Consider the following 19,107-nt stretch of genomic DNA (forward strand, 5'->3'; position numbering starts at 1 on the left):
TTCCCTGAGAGATAAGGATCTTTCTACCTGTAGGTTAGCCAGTACTCTAAAGACACGGGGGGGGGGGGGGGGGGTGCGAAGGTGGGAGTGGGGGGGAGACTGCCGATATTTCCATTAAAATTTCCAGATTAATGTGTGGCTTTTTTTTCTATGTCTCTTGTTTGCTTATTTCCAGTCTGTGAATTTCTAACAACGCAGCGTGTTAAAAAGGAGCGGGAGGAGGAGGAAATAACATCTCTGGAGGGGGCTACCTAAACCCACCTAGTAAATTACATCAGCTTTTATATCCCTAAGTATCTCCCAGCACCTGGGGCAGAAGCTCCGCGCTGCAAGGTCCCCACGGCAGCGCCGCCTCCCCGGTCGCCCCCAGCCGGAGCCGCGCCCCGGGCGGCCCTTACCCACGCGGAAGATCAGGTCGTCCTCGATGGGGTTCTCTTTTCGCTTGCCGGTGCTGTACATGCTCGCGGGCCTCTTCACCGCCTTCTGCTTCACGTGGCCGCTGCCGGGGGACTTGACGCGCCGCTTCACGCCCTCGGTGGTGGGCGACACGTCGGCCGAGCGGATCACTTTCAGCTTGAACGGGCTGCCGCGGATGTGCTGGTCGTAGAGCCGCAGCGACAGCGTGAAGTCCCCCTCCTTCTGCACGGTGTACAGGAACTCGTAGGTGCCGTTCTTGTTGTCCAGGATCTCCCCGTCCGCCACGCTGCCGTCGGGCGTGCTCAGCTCCGCCGTGAGGTAGGCGTTGCCGGTTTTGCACAGCTCGCCGTCTTTGTCCTTGGTCGTTATGGTGACGGACATGGGCTGCCCGATGATGGTCTGCCGCAGCCCCTCGCCGGTGGCCACGGTCTCCGAGGCGACGGCGTTGGTGGTTAGGATGGTCCCCAGGTTGTGGATGGACTTCTTCAGGCCCTCGGTCTCCACGACGAAGTCCAGCTGGTCGTTCTCCCGCGGGTGCAGCGGGAAGTCCTGGTCGGCCAGCTCGTTCAGCTTCTCGCTCATCTGCTTCTTCACCAGCAGCACCTCGGTCTCCGTGCCGTGGTTGAGGGCCTGCGCCGTGAAGCTGCTGCAGCTCTTGATGCTCTCCTGCCCCTGCAGCAGGGTGTCCAGCTGCGACTGCAGGACCTGCGGGAAACCGAGGCCGGGTGAGCGCTGCCTGCCTTCCCACGGGGCGGGGGCCCAGCCCTGGGCCGCGTCCTCCCCGCGCCTGCCCACGCAGGCAAAACCCAGCGAACCCAGTGCTAACGCGCCGTCCCAGACTGCATTCCCAATTCCCTGGCCCGGTCGCCCCTGCCGCCCTGCCTGGTCCCTCCCACACTTGTTACTTCTCGGGTCACGTGCTTTGGATCGGGACAAACAGAAACCTCATGTGTTTCTTGGCTCGTGTGTTTTGGATGGAGGCAAACTGAAATGCCATTGACAAGTGCTGGCAAACGAATCGCTGTGCCTGACATCTGAAATATTCATTATTCTCTACTTTTCTCTATTGGACAAAGCTCCACGGTCACCACCTAAGGAACAGAAACTAAACGAATTTTTTTAAAACTCTCCACACCTGACCGGCATTAAGATTTTCATCCGGCATAAAATTTTCATCTGGGGTTTTGAGACTGCAGAGTTAAACAAAGGCAGCAGCCAGTGTTCATTTTGAAGTTGACTAACAGGTTGGTGTAGATCAGAGAGCAATTAAGAGACTATATCACATTATAATTGAGGAAGGGAAACAATCCAGTTTAACCCAGAATCCTCAAAGTATTATTCAGCCTTGCCTTTTGTAAAATAATGAACTGGCACTTAAGGTCACAGAATCATAGAGTTTTGCTGAAAACAGAAAGAAAGAAAAAAAAAAAGCTGGATATTCCATTAAGTGAAAAATAGTTTACTGTACAATGGTGACACTTAGAGACCCATTTCTGGAGGGTGCCTGGAGTCTTACTTTGTGTTTGAGGCCATAGTTGACTTCCAGTTCCATAAGCAGCACACTCTTGCGCACGTTTAAAGTCTTCTGCAGCTCATCGAAGGTGGAATGGATGTCATCCACAATGCTGGCCTTTTGGTTGGTTAACTGATGAATGATTTCTGAGATGAACTGAAGAGCAGAATCTATTTCTGGGAGCCTGAAGGGACAGTTGTTACAGATGATGGTTTAACCTCAACCCAGAAATATTCCAAAATCTATCCAAACACTATATTTTCTCAAAAAAATTTTTTTCTATGCCTTTCATCATCTTTAAAAAGAGTAATAACCAAAGAACAGAATGAATAACACATGCAATAATTACTTCTTTTGAGATAAGAGACTTTGAGGGTCTACATCTATTTCAAACTATCTTCCATCATCTAATTTGAATAATTGATGGGACAAAGACTTGAAGCTCTCTGAAAAGCCATTCTGGCCAGATAATTCTTTGTTGCAGGGGGCTGTCAGTGCATTGGAGGATGTTTAACAGCAGCTTGTCCTTTACCAGATGCCAATAGCACGCCAGCACACAGTTGTGACACCAAATATATCTGCAGGCATTGCCAAATGTCCCCTAAGGGGCATAATTGCCCATGCTTGAGAACCACTATTCTAGATGCATAGCTGTAACATTTTCCCCAGCCACATAAAAAGCTTTTCCAAACTCAGAGTTTCCTGGGAACTTCTCCTATGTTTCCAAGTTCTTTTAATTAGTATAGCATAACCACTGTTCTCACTGGGTATCAGTGAAGAGATTTTTCTTTTTTTTCAGCTGGCTATTTCCTGCCTTTGGTCTTTGTCCCACTGCTACTCTGTTCCTTCATTTCCATGCCAGGAGGCTAGAAGCAGAAAAACATAAGGGAAATTGGGCAATCGCTGTTCAAGACTATCGCTGCTCAAGACTTGCAGGGCTCAAACAGAAGGGAGGCGCCGACACAGTGGGCCTGTGAGTCAGGAATAGCAGCTAAGGAAGGCTCTTCAGGCATGAAATCAGAGAGCTCCTGAGAGCATTTTCTTTGAGTGTACTTAATTCATTGAATCAAACTAAGGTACTAAAACGAAAATGCCACCCCTTGTAACATAAGGAGGCTGGAATTTTACCAAGGGGCAGGGAACACTCACTAGTTATGACGACAGACCCATGATCAAAGGAGAACGTATTCGTGACACACAGCCTGACACCTCAAGGATAACACGAATCTACCACTGCACTAACACAAGAGACCAGGAGGCCAGGCCTTGTGCACAGACAACCACTGGGGAGGTGGGGGAGGGGGGAGGTGGGGGAGGGGTGCCGCACCTTTTGTTGACAGCATCCAGCTGGACCTGGAGCGAGGCCTTGTGCTGCTCCACCACGTCCTTGAGCGGGACAGTGGGGTGCTCTGCGTGCTCCCCCTCGGTGCACTCACGACACATGGCGGTCTCACAGGACTGGCAGTAAAATTCCATCACCTGCAGGTAACACAAGGAAAGTTACTGGTTCTGGGCCACGGTTGAGTGCTTTCTCTGCACTTTCCTTGCATTCTGTCATTCAATTCTCAAGGCCACCCCAGGATGTCATCATTATTGTGCCCAGCTTCACAGGAGAAAAGGAAGGATAAATTTTTACATGACCGGTCAAAAAGAGGTGCAGCAGACTCCAAAGATGCTACTAAGAGCATAAAACCAGCTTTTTGGTGACCAACTCCCCAAGGCAGAACCATGTAGGACTATGGTTCTCAGGACGTTTTGGTCTCAGGACCCCTTTATATTCTTTGTAAATTACTGAGGACTCCAAAAGAGCTTTTGTGCATGTGGGTTATATCTATAGATATTTGCCACATTAAAAATTGGAACTGAGCCTGTAATCCTAGCTCTTGGGAGGCCGAGGCGGGCGGATTGCTCAAGGTCAGGAGTTCAAAACCAGCCTGAGCAAGAGCGAGACCCCGTCTCTACTATAAAAAAATAAAAAATATTTAAAAAAAAAAATTGGAACTGAAAAAAAGTTTAAAGTATTTATTGATTTATTAAAAGCAATAATAGGGCCAAACACAGTGGTTCATGCCTGTAATCCTAGCACTCTGGGAGGCTGAGGCAGGAGGATCACTAGAGGTCAAGAGTTTGAGACCAGCGTGAGCAAGAGTGAGACCCTATCTCTACCAAAAACAGAAAAAAATTAGCCGGGCATGGTGGCTTGCACCTGTAGTCCCAACTACTCAGGAGGCTGAGGCAGGAGGATCACTTGAGCCCAGGATTTGGAGGTTGCAATGAGCTATGATCATGTCACTGTAGTGTAGCCTTGGTAACAAAGTAAGGCTCTGTCTCAAAATAAAAAAAGTAATAATAGGCCCATTACAAGTTGATGTGAATAATGTAATTTATGAAAAATAAATACATTTTGCAAAACAAAAAATTTTGTGAGAAGAATGGCATTGTTGTAAACCTCTGCAGTGTCTGGCTTAACAGAAGACAGCTGGATTCTTGTATCTGCTTCTGCATTCAATCTGTTGTGATAGCACACATCATATAGCCTCTAGAAAATTCCATTGTACACTCTTGAGAGAATGAGAGTGAAAAGGGCAAATAATGTCTTCATATGTTTAGGAATATAGGCTTGACCTTGCAAACCCCCTGAAAGGATCTTAGGAGCCACAAGGGTTCCTGGACTACACTTTGAGAACTGCTACTATTTGGATAAGAGTCAAGCTACACTGAGCATTTGCATACTGGCTCTACCCCTTACTGAGCTGAATGACCTTGGGCAAGTTATTCAATCTCACTGTGTCTCAATTTCTGCCTCTGTCAAAAGGAGACAGTAATAGTAACCTAATTTCACAGGGCTGCTATGAGGATCAAGTAGGTTAGTATGCACAAAGAACTCAGATGACACCCGGCACTGGCACATAATAAGTTCTTAGTAAGCAGTAGCTGCTCTGATGATGATGATTATGATGACATCATCCACTTACCTAAAAATAAAACCGCCTTATCCCAGTTATGATGGACTCTCAGTAACAATATAACATAAAGCCACAAAATTAACTTCCTTGTAAAGGCATCCCCCTATTCTCTTTGATGGAAGTAACATCTTCCAATTTTGAATTTCCAAAGCACTTTTCTTGACATATAACACACACACACAGAAAAGAGCATAATGCAGCTTGTTGGATTTTTCACAAGGTGAATGCACCCACCAAAGCACTTTTATTGATATGCCACTTATAAAATATTTATACGATTTTAAGTTCCTGAGCACAGGAACTCTCCCACTCAGAGCCTAGATAATATCATGCACTTAGCAGGTATTAATAACACTGCTGAGTGAATGAATGAGAGGAGGCTTAACCATGACTTGGGTGGCAAGTGTAAGGACAACCAAAAGGACACCTTGTTTCTCATTAAGACTCACTATTTTACGTAGAGTTTCTGGGGCTCAGTCTCCTAGGAAAAAAGCACTCAGTTCACTGATACTACATATGTTTTGGAAACAATCTTTTCTGGTGAACCAAATTCAGATAAAAGTCTCTCAAACCATCTCTAAGATCATTTAAAATTTCATATGGCATCATGGTTTGAAGTAGGCACATAGTAAGTTAGGGGTTTGAAAAAGCACTGTTTTACTTTTGTCATATAAAGATTTAATTCCATGTACTTTACTCCTCTGCTGACCTTTCAGGAATAGGCTTGAAACATCAATTGGGAGTTTCCTTTATCCGTCCTCTGCTCAAAAACACTTCTCTACACATTCCATTGCATTTGCACAATTTGATGCAACCCAGCAGAAGAAAGCTCAGCATATAGAAGCTGTCCAATAATTATCTGCCAAAAGACTACATGAGCTAAGGGATCTCTCCAGTGAGTCAGTGCCCTTGGAGGGGGGACTACTTTGGGTTGCATTTGGGCATTTTGCCACATTGCTTGCCTTCATGTTTTCAATAATTGGAATGATCTAAAACTATATTCAGTATCATATTAAAATTTTCCTATCATAAAGTTTTTATAAATCACTTTTTGGAAAAGTAAATACTTGGTAACAATATATAAGCCCCATGTCATAAATATTTAGTTATTATTTGCAAAAATGCTTAATCCAAAATGTTTCCTGTTTTTCAAAAGGCTGGGGCAAGAGAGGATAACAGAGCATTCTTCACTAAATTCTGAGATTTCCTTTAGAAAAATTTCATCCCCAGGGATCTGTGGAACATAATTCCTGTGAAGGCTGAGGTTCTTTGTTACTTTGGCGTCAGCCAACAGTGGTTCGCTTTTACCAGAACATTTTATTTCTACATTATATATAACTAGGTTAGTATTTAATAATATTCTACCTTCATGGTCAGTGCTTATGAGGTTCCTTTAAAGCACATGTAGCAGAGGAGAGACCAAAAACAGAATGTGAAAAGACTTCAGCCCTCAGGTTACTCAGGGCCCTGGGGCTAATGTAAGTGTCTAGACTGGGGAATATGCCACATTAACCGTGCTTATTCAATCCACTTGCACACTTTCTGAGTCAATAAAGGCTGGGACTGAGTTTCCATATCCTCCTTGGAAGAAGGGAGCCTGGTCTTTGGTCTAGAATGGGTCTAGACCAAAGGCAAATTTTATGTGAGAATCAGTGTCCATACTGTATTTAGAAGTCACAAATACTGTGCTATATTACCTGCATTTTCTGGTCTAAGTTCCCCAGCAGTGTGAGGAATAAGATGACAAAGGATACTCACTGGGGCCAGGCAAAGTGGCTCACACCTATAATCCCAGCACTCTGGGAGGCTGAGGTGGGAGGATCACTTAAGCTCAGGTAGTTTGAGACCACCCTGAGTAAGACCAACACCTCCGGGTGTCTCTACTAAAAATAGAAAAAATTATCCTGGCTTGATGGCGCATGCCTGTAGTCCCAGCTACTGGGAGGCTGAGGCAGGAGGATTGCTTGAGCCCAGGAGTTTGAGGTTGCTGTGAGCTAGGCTGACACCACAGCACTCTAGCCCAGGCAACAAAGTGACACTCTGTATCAAAAAAAAAAAAAAAAGTTTAGGGGTGATGGGTATGTCCAATTATCTTGAGTATACTTATGGTTTCACAAATGTGAAGGCCAGGAGTTCAAGACCAGCCTGGGCAACATAGTGATACCTTGTCTCTACAAAAATAAAATAAAAAAATTAATAATAATAAAAAAGTCAAGCATAGAATTACCGTATGACCCAGAATTTCCACTCCTACATATATACCCAAGAGAACTGAAAACATAGGTCCACACAAAAACGTGTACATGAATATTCATGGCAGCGTTATTCATAACAGCCAAAAAGTATTAACAACCCAAATGTCCATCAATTGATGAATGGATAAATAAATTGTGGTATAGAATGGAATATTATTTAGCCACAAAGAATCCTATATATGCTACCACTTGGATGAACCTTGAAAATATGCTCAGTGATAGGAGTCAGACTCAAAGGCCACAGATTGTATGATTCCATTTCTACCAAATGTCTATAAAAGGCAAATCCGCAGAGACAGCACACAGACGGGTGGTTGCTAGAGGTTAGTGGGAGGGAATGGAGAATGGCTGCTAGGTGGGTGTAGAATTTCTTTTTGGGATGATGAAAATGTTCTGGAATTATTAGATAGTGGCGATTATTTGCCTAACTTTGTAAATATACTAAAAACCACTAATTGTACACTTTAAGACGGTTGAAATATCGAATTTAATGTCATGTGGATTTTACTTCAGAAAACAAAATTGGCTGCAGCTTTGAAGAGACAGCAGCAGACCTGGGTCATTATCCCCCATTTCATGTCTTAAGTGTGTGTTGGGAAGCAAAGATCCTGAAATCATTTTGAAGTGTCAACAGCTAGTCATTCCCAAAGGCTTGTGCTGGAGATCTGACAGCTCTGGCTCAAGCTGAGGGTGTGACTCCTCTGAGCTCCTCCAGCTCCAGCGAGATCACGCTGGTGCTCCCTGGGGAGGGTGGGCAGGCCAGACACCAGGATGAGCTTATTGTTGTTGGCGGGTCACACACCCTTTATGTTCAGCAGAAGAGGAGCCTGGTAGGACCATACGCACTCCTAACATGACAAAGGGCAGGGTCTTGCAGCCATCCCTGAAGCTTCTTGAGGGCACTGACAGTTGATTTCGGTGGGGGAAGTGGGGACTTGTCTCAGTGGCATTCTTAATGAGGACCTCCCCTTTGCACCTCTTAACATCCTGGCTAGTAAGGCACCTACACAAGCACTAACAGGGTTCATTGATTGGTTCCATTCTTGGGACCAGGAGGCATGAGCTCAAATGTCTGCTTTAAGTGCAAAGAATCTCTTAGCTCACTGACCATTATTCCTCTTTTTCTTTTGTATTTGGACAATGCTGCTGTGGCAGTTTAATTAGAAGACAGAGAGTGTCACAGCACTTAAAGATGACACGCTTTCATCTACACGTGCTAATCAGCACCAGGCAGTTAGGATGACAGCACCCTGCTTTATTGTTAATTACTCTATTTTATTAACCTTCAGAAGCTTGGATTGTTTTCAAAGGCTTATCCAACTAACTGCAGCAGTTTATCTGGATATTGCCTGCATTTGGCTTGAACATGCAATGAAGATTTGAAAGCATCAGCAGTGCACTCCTACAATCTATAATCCAACAATGGAATGAGTCAAGACACACATTGCTAATTTTCCAAGCCCTCTTGCTCCCTAATGTTGCACATTTTGATTATGTTTAATTTTTACTATTAATACAAAAATCACAATTAACATTCTTGTATCAAATGTTTATCCTCATCTCTAGCTATTTCCTTAGAAATATTTCTATTAGTGGAATTACTGGATTAAAAGATGAGAAGTTGCATAAAATATTCATTATATTTGCCAAATTGACATAAACTTTCTGAAGAGCAATTTACCCTTCCACTCACAACATATGAAAATGTCTCACCCTATATATCCTTAATAGCACTGGTTATTATCTTTTTTAAAAATTCATAGCCGGGTGCGGTGGCTCACGCCTGTAATCCTAGCACTCTGGGAGGCTGAGGCGGGCGGATTGCTCGAGGTTAGGAGTTCGAAACCAGCCTGAGCAAGAGCGAGACCCTGTCTCTACTATAAATAGAAAGAAATTAATTGGCCAACTAATATATATATAAAATTAGCCGGGCATGGTGGCGCATGCCTGTAGTCCCAGCTACTCAGGAGGCTGAGGCAGCAGGATTGCTTGAGCCCAGGAGTTTGAGGTTGCTGTGAGCTAGGCTGACGCCACGGCACTCACTCTAGCCTGGGCAACAAGCGAGACTCTGTCTCAAAAAAAAAAATTCATAACTGATTTCAGAAGATGTTATTATTTGTAAAGCTTAACATCTTTTTCTCATGATTATTAGCCATTTATATATTCCGTGTGAATTTTCTGAGTTCTTTGCTCATTTTCTTTTGTGACACTGATATTTTCCTTAATTTGTGCTTTTATGTATTACATACTAAGAATTTGCTAGGGAAGGCCAGGTGCGGTGGCTCATGCCTATAATCCTAGCACCCTGGGAGGCCAAAGCGGAAAGATCGCTCAAGGTCAGGAGTTCAAAACCAGCCTGAACAAAACTGAGACCCCATCTCTACTAAAAATAGAAAGAAATTAATTGGCCAACTAAAATACAGAGAAAAAAATTAGCCAGGCATGGTGGCACATGCCTGAAGTACCAGCTACTTGGGAGGCTGAGGCAGAAGGACTGCTTGAGCCTAAGAGTTTGAGGTTGCTGTGAGCTCGGCTGATGCCACAGCACTCTAGCCTGGGCAACACAGTGAGACCCTATCTAAAAAAAAAAAAAAAATTTGCTGGGATGTTTTAATTAGGAATTTTACAGCTACTGTCATAAATTGAGTTATTAATAGTTTTCTTTTTGTTCTATCTTCACTAGGTTTTGGTATCAGTATTGTAAGTTTATCATAAATGAATTGAGGGCTTCCTCTCTTTTCTTAGAATCCAGAAATTTCTAGACTATGAATTATATCTGTTATTTTCTTTTTTGTATATATTCCCTATTTTGTTTTGTTTTTCTTTTCCTAATTTCTTGAGTTGCATTCTTTTTCAATAAAGGAAAACACTTAAACCTATACAATTTCCTGGGTGGCTGGGCGTGGTGGCTCAAGCCTGTAATCCTAGCTCTCTGGGAGGCTGAGGCGGGCAGATTGCTCGAGCTCAGGAGTTCGAAACCAGCATGAGCAAGAGTGAGACCCCGTCTCCACTATAAATAGAAAGAAATTAATTGGCCAACCAATATATATAGAAAAAATTAGCCAGGCATGGTGGTGCATGCCTGTAGTCCCAGCTACTTGGGAGGCTGAGGCAGAAGGATTGCTCAAGCCCAGGAGATTGAGGTTGCTGTGAGCTAGGCTGACGCCACGGCACTCACTCTAGCCTGGGCAACAAAGTGAGACTCTGTCTCAAAAAAAAAATAAAAAAATTTCCTGGGTGTAGATGTGACTTTGCGCTATACATATGATAGGTAAGGATTCCACTTCCAATAAATAGCCCAATTTTGCTATTTTGATTAAATAATGATATGCTTTTGGAAGACATTTAGGGTTTTTTCCATAAACATGTGTTACTAATGTAATTTTAGTGCATTGTGGTGCAGGAACGTGGTTTACACAATGGAAAAATATAGTGATGTTTTCTTTGTAAGCCAGTATAAGACTGATTTCAACTGCTCAAGTTCTCACAATCTTAATTGCTTAGCTTAACAGATTCTAGGCCGGGCGCGGTGGCTCAAGCCTGTAATCCTAGCACTCTGGGAGGCCGAGGCGGGCGGATTGCTCGAGGTCAGGAGTTCGAAACCAGCCTGAGCAAGAGCAAGACCCCATCTCTACTATAAATAGAAAGAAATTAATTGGCCAACTAATATATATATATATATATATAAAATTAGCTGGGCATGGTGGTGCATACCTGTAGTCCCAGCTACTTGGGAGGCTGAGGCAGAAGGATTGCTTGAGCCCAGGAGTTTGAGGTTGCTGTGAGCTAGGCTGACGCCACGGCACTCACTCTAGCCTGGGCAACAAGCGAGACTCTGTCTCAAAAAAAAAAACAAAAAAAAAACAGATTCTAGCACATGCCTTTTTATTTGCGGGAAGCAGATTCTCAAGTGAAAGAGTGCCCTCTTCTCTGAAATTTTTCCTCTCTTCTGCAGGCCTATGATGCTATTCTAGTTCTACCTTCTCTCATCTCTCATTTGGACACATCGACAAACTCAGAATTGGTTTCCCAGCCTTTGGTCTCTGCTACTCCATTCCTCCATAATGTCACTCAAATACCCATCTCCTGTTTACAGTGTTTCAATGCTTCTGCATTGCCTAAGGAATTGAGGTCAGATATTTTCTTTTCTTTTCTTTTCTTTTTTTTTTTGAGACAGAGTCTTGCTTTGTTGCCCAGGCTAGAGTGAGTGGCGTCAGCCTAGCTCACAGCAACCTCAAACTCCTGGGCTCAAGCAATCCTCAGCCTCCCAAGTAGCTGAGACTACAGGCATGCACCACCATAGCCGGCTAATTTTTTATATATATATTAGTTGGCCAATTAATTTCTTTCTATTTTTATAGTAGAGACGGGGTCTCGCTCAGGCTGGTTTTGAACTCCTGACCTCAAGCAATCGGCCTGCCTCAGCCTCCCAGAGTGCTAGGATTACAGGCGTGAGCCACTGCCTGGCCCAGATATTTTCTTAATGATATTCATGGGCTTGTCTCAATCTCTCCCCATGTACCTTTCCCAGCTTATCCCTGCGATTCTTCATGAATCTCACCCTCACCTCCCCTGAATCCATTCTCTAACTGGAGGTATAGTTAACACCGTCCCTGTTCTCCTGTGGCCACCCTGAGTTACAAGCCATTGCCTGAATTCCTTGACTTTCTCACTTTACCTATGGAGGTAATCTTTCCGACTGTCGGTATTTCTCTTTCTACACGATAGCCTTCACATCCCCAATTTGTACCAAGGTCTACAGTAGGTCTCATAACATTCCTGTGTCTTAATTTTTTTATTTTATTTTGTTTTCTTGAGACAGAGTCTCACTCTGTTGCCCAGGCTAGAGTGCCGTGGCATCAGCCTAGCTCACAGCAACCTCAAACTTCTGGGCTCAAGGGATCCTCCTGCCTCAGCCTCCCCAGTAGCTGGGACTACAGGCATGCGCCACCATGCCCAGCTAATGTTTTCTATATATTTTTAGTTGGCCAATTAATTTCTTTCTATTTTTAGTAGAGACGGGGTCTCGCTCTTGCTCAGGCTGGTCTGGAACTCCTGAGCTCAAACGATCTGCCGGCCTCGGCCTCCCAGAGTGCTAGGATTATAGGTGTGAGCCACCGCGCCTGGCCTTATTCCTATGTCTTTACTTCTCTACAAGTCTGGTCTCCAGAGAGCTCCATTTTAAGAAGCTTTTAAGGGGATTCTTCCAGGGGACTTTCAGGGGACCACTGTACCCAATAGAAATGACTTCCCAGAAATAGTAACTAGAATGTGAGCTCCAGGCAGAGCCATCCTCAGCATTCACTAAGAGCCAGTATGAGAAATGGTCATGAGAAGGCCCCCCTTAAAGTTCTTTTTACAAAATTTATATGGTAACTCTCCCTTGGAGTACAAAGTGTAGAAAAGCTCACAGTTATTAATAGCCTGGTGTGATTTCAATTAAAAAATGACGGATATGTAATCCACTGTGTCGCTGTTTTATTTTGGCTACAAGAAGGCCCAGGATCACTATTCCTCCAGGTCTAGCTTTTATGATGTATGAAGGTAACTAACACCTACTTTGCAGAGTGGGGTTTAAGGAGCCAAGTATGGTGTCTGGCAAATTGGTTAACAAATACTTATTGAATGACTTCCACATATGCACTGATTGACTTCCATGTAGATCCTAGGGATAAAATTAACAGATCCCTGCCCTCCCGGAGCTCACTTTCTAGAGGGAAGGCCAGAAGACCAATAAGTAAAGAAATGCATGGACGATGGCCGACATACCACGGGGAGCCCTGTGGAGGAAACAGAGAAGGCATGTGGTGGAGGGCAGCTGGGTAAGAGGTAGCCCGCCTCAGCCAGTCAGAGAAGACTGCTGCGTGCAAGAGAAACACACATTGACGCTTCAAGGAAGAGAATGAGCTAGCCACAGCGAGAGGGAACCGAGCCGACACTTCAGATAGAAGGAACAGAACAGCCAGGCCCTGAGGTGGGAAACCACTTGGCAAGTTCTGAGGCCACTGAGGCTACAGCATAGTGGGCAGAGAGAATGGTGTGATAAGGTAAATAAAATAGACAATAGTATAGCTAATAATTACTGCTTTGCTCTAATGATCGCTTGTTTGACTTAGTGGTTTTATTATCCCTGGGCCTTTTATTATAAACAGTTTCAAATACTTTTGAAGTGGCCAATAGATAAAGAAGAAGGTGAATAAGGTCCTTAATTAGAAACAAGTTTAATAGCTAACATTTGTCAAGAGCCTACTGTGTGCTTTATTTGACTTAAACATTTAATTCTTCTAATAATCCTATATGGTAAATACTATCATGACTTCCTTTTTACCTATGAGGAAATGAGACACAGAGAGTTTAATAAACTCGCCAAAGCCAGGAATAAGTTTAAGAGCAGGATTTGAATCCCAGAGTCTGACTTCAAAGCCAGTGTTCTTAGACACATGACACAATGCTGCCTCTTCGGGTTACGTAGCTATTGTGAATCAGTTATTTGATGGTACACACAGGCCCTCCTTGAGTTTGTAATAGTTACTGCGCTTGCTAGAAGCAGGAAATATGTTTGGAATTCATGATCCATAATCTACTATCAGGGACTCACGTAGCTTCTAATTCTATTTATGATTGAGGAATAGGGTCTAATGTAGCATGAGAAAAACTTTCCCTCATAAGAAAAATAAGAACTCTAGTTAACATCTTAATAATTATTCTCAATTTATGGAACTTATCCCTTATTAAATCTTTATCTGTAATGTATTACATAGATGTTTATGTGGGTCAAAATATACCCAGCTTGCAAATAGCTAAGAGTTTGCCCTCCTGGGGATACCAACAATGTGTGTCAAGCAGACACAGTGAAGACGGATTTTATTATTTAAATAGTTCTGGTCAGAGAAGGTGAGCAGGCCGAACAGCGTAATGGCTGGTAAAAATCTTTTTTATAATAACTACTCATTTTCCAGCTGGAGTTCTGTTTCAATGTGTCATCTGTGATGTGACCAAAGCCTACCCAAGGCCATGGCCGTCATGCTCCCCGGCAGCATCTGCCATGGAGTCACTTACATTGCCATCGTGGTTTGGGCAAGAGAGAGGCTTTCCAGCAGCCACAGCGGTGACCGTCTCCAGGATGGAAGACTCCTCGATGTTGCTGCCTGGAGTTCGCTGCAGCACGTCCATCAGGTTTGTGATGAAGAAGTTGTTCTGGAGCGCGGCCACCCCTTTCTCGGGCAGGATGGAGGTCTGGCGGCACACCGGGCAGGAGAGGGTTAAACTGTGGGCGGGAATGTAGTTCTGCAGGCACCTGTGGCAGAGGCAGAGGTGGGAGGACAGTTTAGCATGGGGTGGCTCTTCTTGCAGGTATCATACATGTGTGTTCTCAGCAACTACCTGGGCTGCTTGGCAGAAACTCCTGTCGTAATCTCCTTTACTAGGAAAATAACATCCCAGAAACCAAGAGGTGACCTGTACTCACGCTGGCCCTGTCAACTGATCAGGCAAAGGATTATGCTCAAGGAAAAGAAAAATGTCAATGACTTTTGTCGTGTTTTCTAGAGCCTGGGCACACAAGGTGTGGTCCATGGACTGGCAGCACCGGCCTCCCTGGGGAGCTCATCTGGGAGAAATACAGACGCTTGGGCCCCATCCTGGACCTGCTGGATCAGATCACCATGCAGTTCCTACCTGCATTCAAGTTTGAGAAGCACTCGTCTACAATACCTAGTATTGGGCTCACACATTTGTGGACTTTTACTTTTGGAAGATAAGTCAAATATTTTTATTAGCATTGAAACTCTTTTTTTTTTTTGAGACAGAGTCTCGCTTTGTTGCCCAGGCTAGAGTGAGTGCCATGGTGTCAGCCTAGCTCACAGCAACCTCAAACTCCTGGGTTGGAGCAATCCTTCTGCCTCAGCCTCCCGAGTAGCTGGGACTATAGGCATGCACCACCATGCCTGGCTAATTTTTTTTTTCTATATATTTTTAGTTGGCCAATTAATTTCTTTCTATTTATAGTAGAGACGAGGTCTTGCTCTTGCTCAGGCTGGTTTTGAACTCCTGACCTTGAGTGATCCGCCCACTTCGGCCTCCCAGAGTGCTAGGATTACAGGCGTGAGCACCGCGCCCAGCTGAAACACTTTTTACATACAAATATCATATAATATCATCATCAGATATTAAAAACACATCAAAGTAGAAATGTTTGCTTGAAACAGGGTTGGGACACCCAGAGTCAGAGCCACACTGTCTCTTTTCCTTGTTTCTCTACTCAAGAGGTATCAACTTAATTCACTTAATTAAAGGAATGTGTCACTAATAATGACTAACATATATGCTGCTCACTAAAGTACTTCCACTGAGACTATAAAGTAGGTACTGTTATGACTTCCTTCCTTCCTTCCTTCCTTCCTTCCTTCCTTCCTTCCTTCCTTCCTTCCTTCCTTCCTTCCTTCCTTCCTCCCTCCCTCCCTCCCTCCCTCCCTCCTTCCCTTCTTTCTTTCCTTTCGACTCACTCTGTCACCCAGGCTAGAGTACAGTGGCATGATAACAGCTCACTGCAGCCTAGAATTCCTTGATTCAAGAAATCTTCCTGCCTCAGCCTCCCTGGTAGCTGGGACTATGGGTGTGTACCATCATGCCTGGCTAATTTCTTTTTATTTTTTTGTAGAGATGCCCAGGCTGGTCTCAAACTCCTGGCCTCAAGTGATCCTCCCGCCTCAGTCCCTCTCACTACAGCACCTTTGCATATACCTTAAATTCTTTCTTTCTACTCACTCCCCTTTGCTTAGTTAATTTTCACTCACTGTTGGGGTTTTCTGCTTAATCATCACTTCTGCAGGGAAGCCTTCCCTGCTGAGGGCAAATTCCCCTATTATATGATTTCCTATGTACTTCTGGTATATAGCGCTTGTCACTGGTTTAACTCCACATTAATCTGAGGGATTAGGGGGTTAATGACTAGCTCCTCCACTAGGCTGTAAGCTCCATGACGCCAGTGACCATGTCCAGTTTTGCTCTCCTTCAAGCCCCGTGGATGGTGTTTTGGAATATGTGGGGCTGAGAGAGTGACCGTGAGCTGCTCTCCGAGTAGCCAGTGTGGATGTCCAGCAGAAGCCGGACATAAGGCTCCTAGGGCTCCATCTCCCAACAGTGAGACAGCTGTGAAGTTTTGCCTCTACCTCAACAAACATTTCCCATCTTAAGGAAAGTTGGCAGCACTTCCGAAAGGAAACAATTTCACTGTGCATGATGCTGGAACGACTGGAGACACAGCATTCCACAGGGACTTGCTATGGCAGGATCTCCCAGATCTCCACCACTGGCTATGGGATGGGGCACAGAGGTGGGCTGGGCTAGACCCAATGGAGAGGGTGGGGCAGACCGGTCAGAGTGAGGAAATAGGACCCAAAAAACAGACTGACTGGGCGCTGAACACTGGGGAATGGGCAGTTTTACCAAGCTCAGCCTGAGTGGCTCTCCGTGTTCTCTATGGACCGCCGGCCGGGCTATGCTGAGGCCTACCACATGTACCCAGGGACACCCAGATTAGTTGGTGTCTGTGTTTTAGTTATACCCATTGTGGGGGGAAGGGGGTGGTGGGGAGAATTACACCCTATTTAATTATTTTCAAATATGAATTATAAAGCACTAAAGTCTAAGCATAAAATGAATAAAATAAAAAGTATTAGTGTCCTGTATACTGCCACTAAAAGAAACAAAATCTCCATATTGGCTAGGCGTGGTGGCTCACACCGTAATCTAAGCACTTTGGGAGGCTGAGGTGGGAGGATCGCTTGAGCCCAGGAGTTCAGGAGCAGCCTGGGCAACACAAGAAAAATCTCTACAAAAAATTAAAAAATTAGCCAAGTGTGGTGGCGTGCACCAGTAGTCCCGGCTGCTCAGGAGGCTGAGGCAGGAGGATCGCTTGAAACTAGAAGTTTGAGGCTTCAGTGAGCTATTACTGTGCCACTGCACTACAGCCTGGGCAACAGAAAGAGATGCTGTCTCTAACAAAAGCTCCCCATATCCATGCATGTGTGCATGGAGACTCATGAGCACGCACACACACAGAACAATAAAAAAACCACAACTACCAGTAACAAATCTACCATCTCCCTCCTTTCCATCACCACCACCAACGATGTGGTTACTCTTCTGCAACTGAGACCTTCCAAAATTAATCAACTCAAAGAATGATTATTCCGATAACAAATGTACGATAAATGTAATCAGCATAGATTTGAATCCATTTGAAATACTGACTTCCTGCTCTGTAACAGCAACTGAAGCACATTAAATAATAATATAAAATGTATTTTAAAAAATGTTATAAAATATAATTACCACATTTGTTTTTAAGAAAGATATATGACGTTACTAGGGAAATACAAATAAGCCACAGATAAACTAATTACTAACAAACTTCTTATGCTTAATTGTTTATATGATAAGTTAAAGAATGGGGTAAAAGTATATTTCGATAACTGATTAACAACCTCTCAAAAAAATACTCTATCAAGAAGGATAAAGAAGTATGTTTTTATATACAGTAAACTACATAGTCAGATAATTTATTATATATGTATATTTATAGTTCTTTTCTTTACCTAAAACATCATAGTGTTCAAATGTGACATTGGCATGCATCTAAAGTATCTCTGGAAAGGAAGCTCTGACCTTTGAACTAACACCTCCTATGTGCAGGTGTTTTACTTGATTTGTAATATAGAGGAAATGATAGATTTTTAACTGCCCCTCACCAAAGACCCTCTTTAGGGGATTGCTGTTGGCAAAAACTGTTTCACAAAGAACAAAGGGAAAAATTTAAAAAGATTTTCATCTTAAAATACTTATTTAATGCTCCATCTCCTGTGGAAACGAATCAGTAGTTACTGGATTGCTTTTTTCCATGTAAGCACTTGAAATAAAGTAAATTATTGGCAACTCCTGATTCTGGTTTTTGATGTCTATCAGAAGCACAAGAGATTTGCTGTCTCCCAAAAGGTAACTGCAGAATTCTGGGAAAGAGTACAATGGGAGGCCGTAGGAGGTCAGCCCTTCTCCAAGCTCACAGGCGGCTTACCTCTCGCAGAAAGTGTGCAGACAGGGGAGAACCTTGGGATTCTTGTACCGTTCCAGGCATATACTGCAAATCAGAAACTGCTTGTCAATCTGACGCACCACAGGACTTGGGATGTTGGTGCCTTCACTGGCCATCCTAGACCACTGACATGGGGGGCCAGCTGTCTTTGACCCTGCACGCTGCTGCTGTCAGACAGAAAACCAGAATGGAAAAATATAATCTGTAAGTGCAAGTCATTCATTGACTCTTTCACTATAGGCATCGTGCTATAAGTACAGGTATAAATAAGTCAATGTTAGTGACCTCAAAATGACCATAGCCAACCTTCATTGCTGTGGAAGGACTAGAGTGAGCTCCCTGTTGTTTGTTTTGTAAATCAATAAAATAATTAAGCTGGGTACAGTGGCTCATGCCTATAATCCCAGCACCTTGGGAGCCTGAGGTGGGAGGATTGCATGAGGCCAGGAGTTCGAGACCATCCTGGGCTACACAGTGAGATCCTGTCTCTACAAGAAAATAATCACATGTTCACCATAGCAAACAAAATATATTAGAAGAAGGTGTGTTGTATAAAGGGATGTGCTTGCTGGGTTTCAAAGCAGTGCTGACTGAAAGGATAAATACTTATATAGCTATGTCGGCATATACCTTTATCCATGACTATATTTAAATACATATTAGCCTTTTATATTCTTATTAAAATAGAATGTTTTCCCAACTATTGTATTTGAAGAGATCAGAATATGTCACCCCAAAATATGTCACTTTGGCATAAGGATTATTTTTATCTGAAGGCTATTAAGAAATAGCAGACATAAGAGGAGCTCTCTGCCCTCCCCATCTGCATAAAATCAGGGCATATATTTGTCTCTTATATGGAAA

General features: G+C 43.8%; 1 protein-coding gene across 7 annotated transcripts in view; it reads right to left on the reverse strand.

Annotated features, from left to right (window-relative positions):
• TRIM2 (tripartite motif containing 2) overlaps positions 1–19,107 on the reverse strand; it is a 114,334-nt gene that overhangs the window by 32,933 nt on the left and 62,294 nt on the right. For 4 of the 7 annotated variants that reach the window (XM_012783670.3, XM_012783669.2, XM_012783666.3 and 1 more), the window contains exons 2-6: positions 18,226–18,410; positions 14,211–14,448; positions 3,258–3,409; positions 1,934–2,114; positions 399–1,122 (exon numbers count right to left, since the gene is read on the reverse strand). In XM_012783670.3, coding sequence (XP_012639124.1) covers positions 399–1,122; positions 1,934–2,114; positions 3,258–3,409; positions 14,211–14,448; positions 18,226–18,359 — 1,429 coding nt within the window. In that variant the 5' untranslated portion in view covers positions 18,360–18,410. The remainder of the gene's footprint in view (positions 1–398; positions 1,123–1,933; positions 2,115–3,257; positions 3,410–14,210; positions 14,449–18,225; positions 18,411–19,107) is intronic. The other 3 variants (XM_012783672.3, XM_012783673.3, XM_012783667.3) reach the window with 1 other exon arrangement.

Source organism: Microcebus murinus, chromosome 15 (assembly GCF_040939455.1).
Source record: "Microcebus murinus isolate Inina chromosome 15, M.murinus_Inina_mat1.0, whole genome shotgun sequence".
Classification (NCBI taxonomy): domain Eukaryota; kingdom Metazoa; phylum Chordata; class Mammalia; order Primates; family Cheirogaleidae; genus Microcebus; species Microcebus murinus.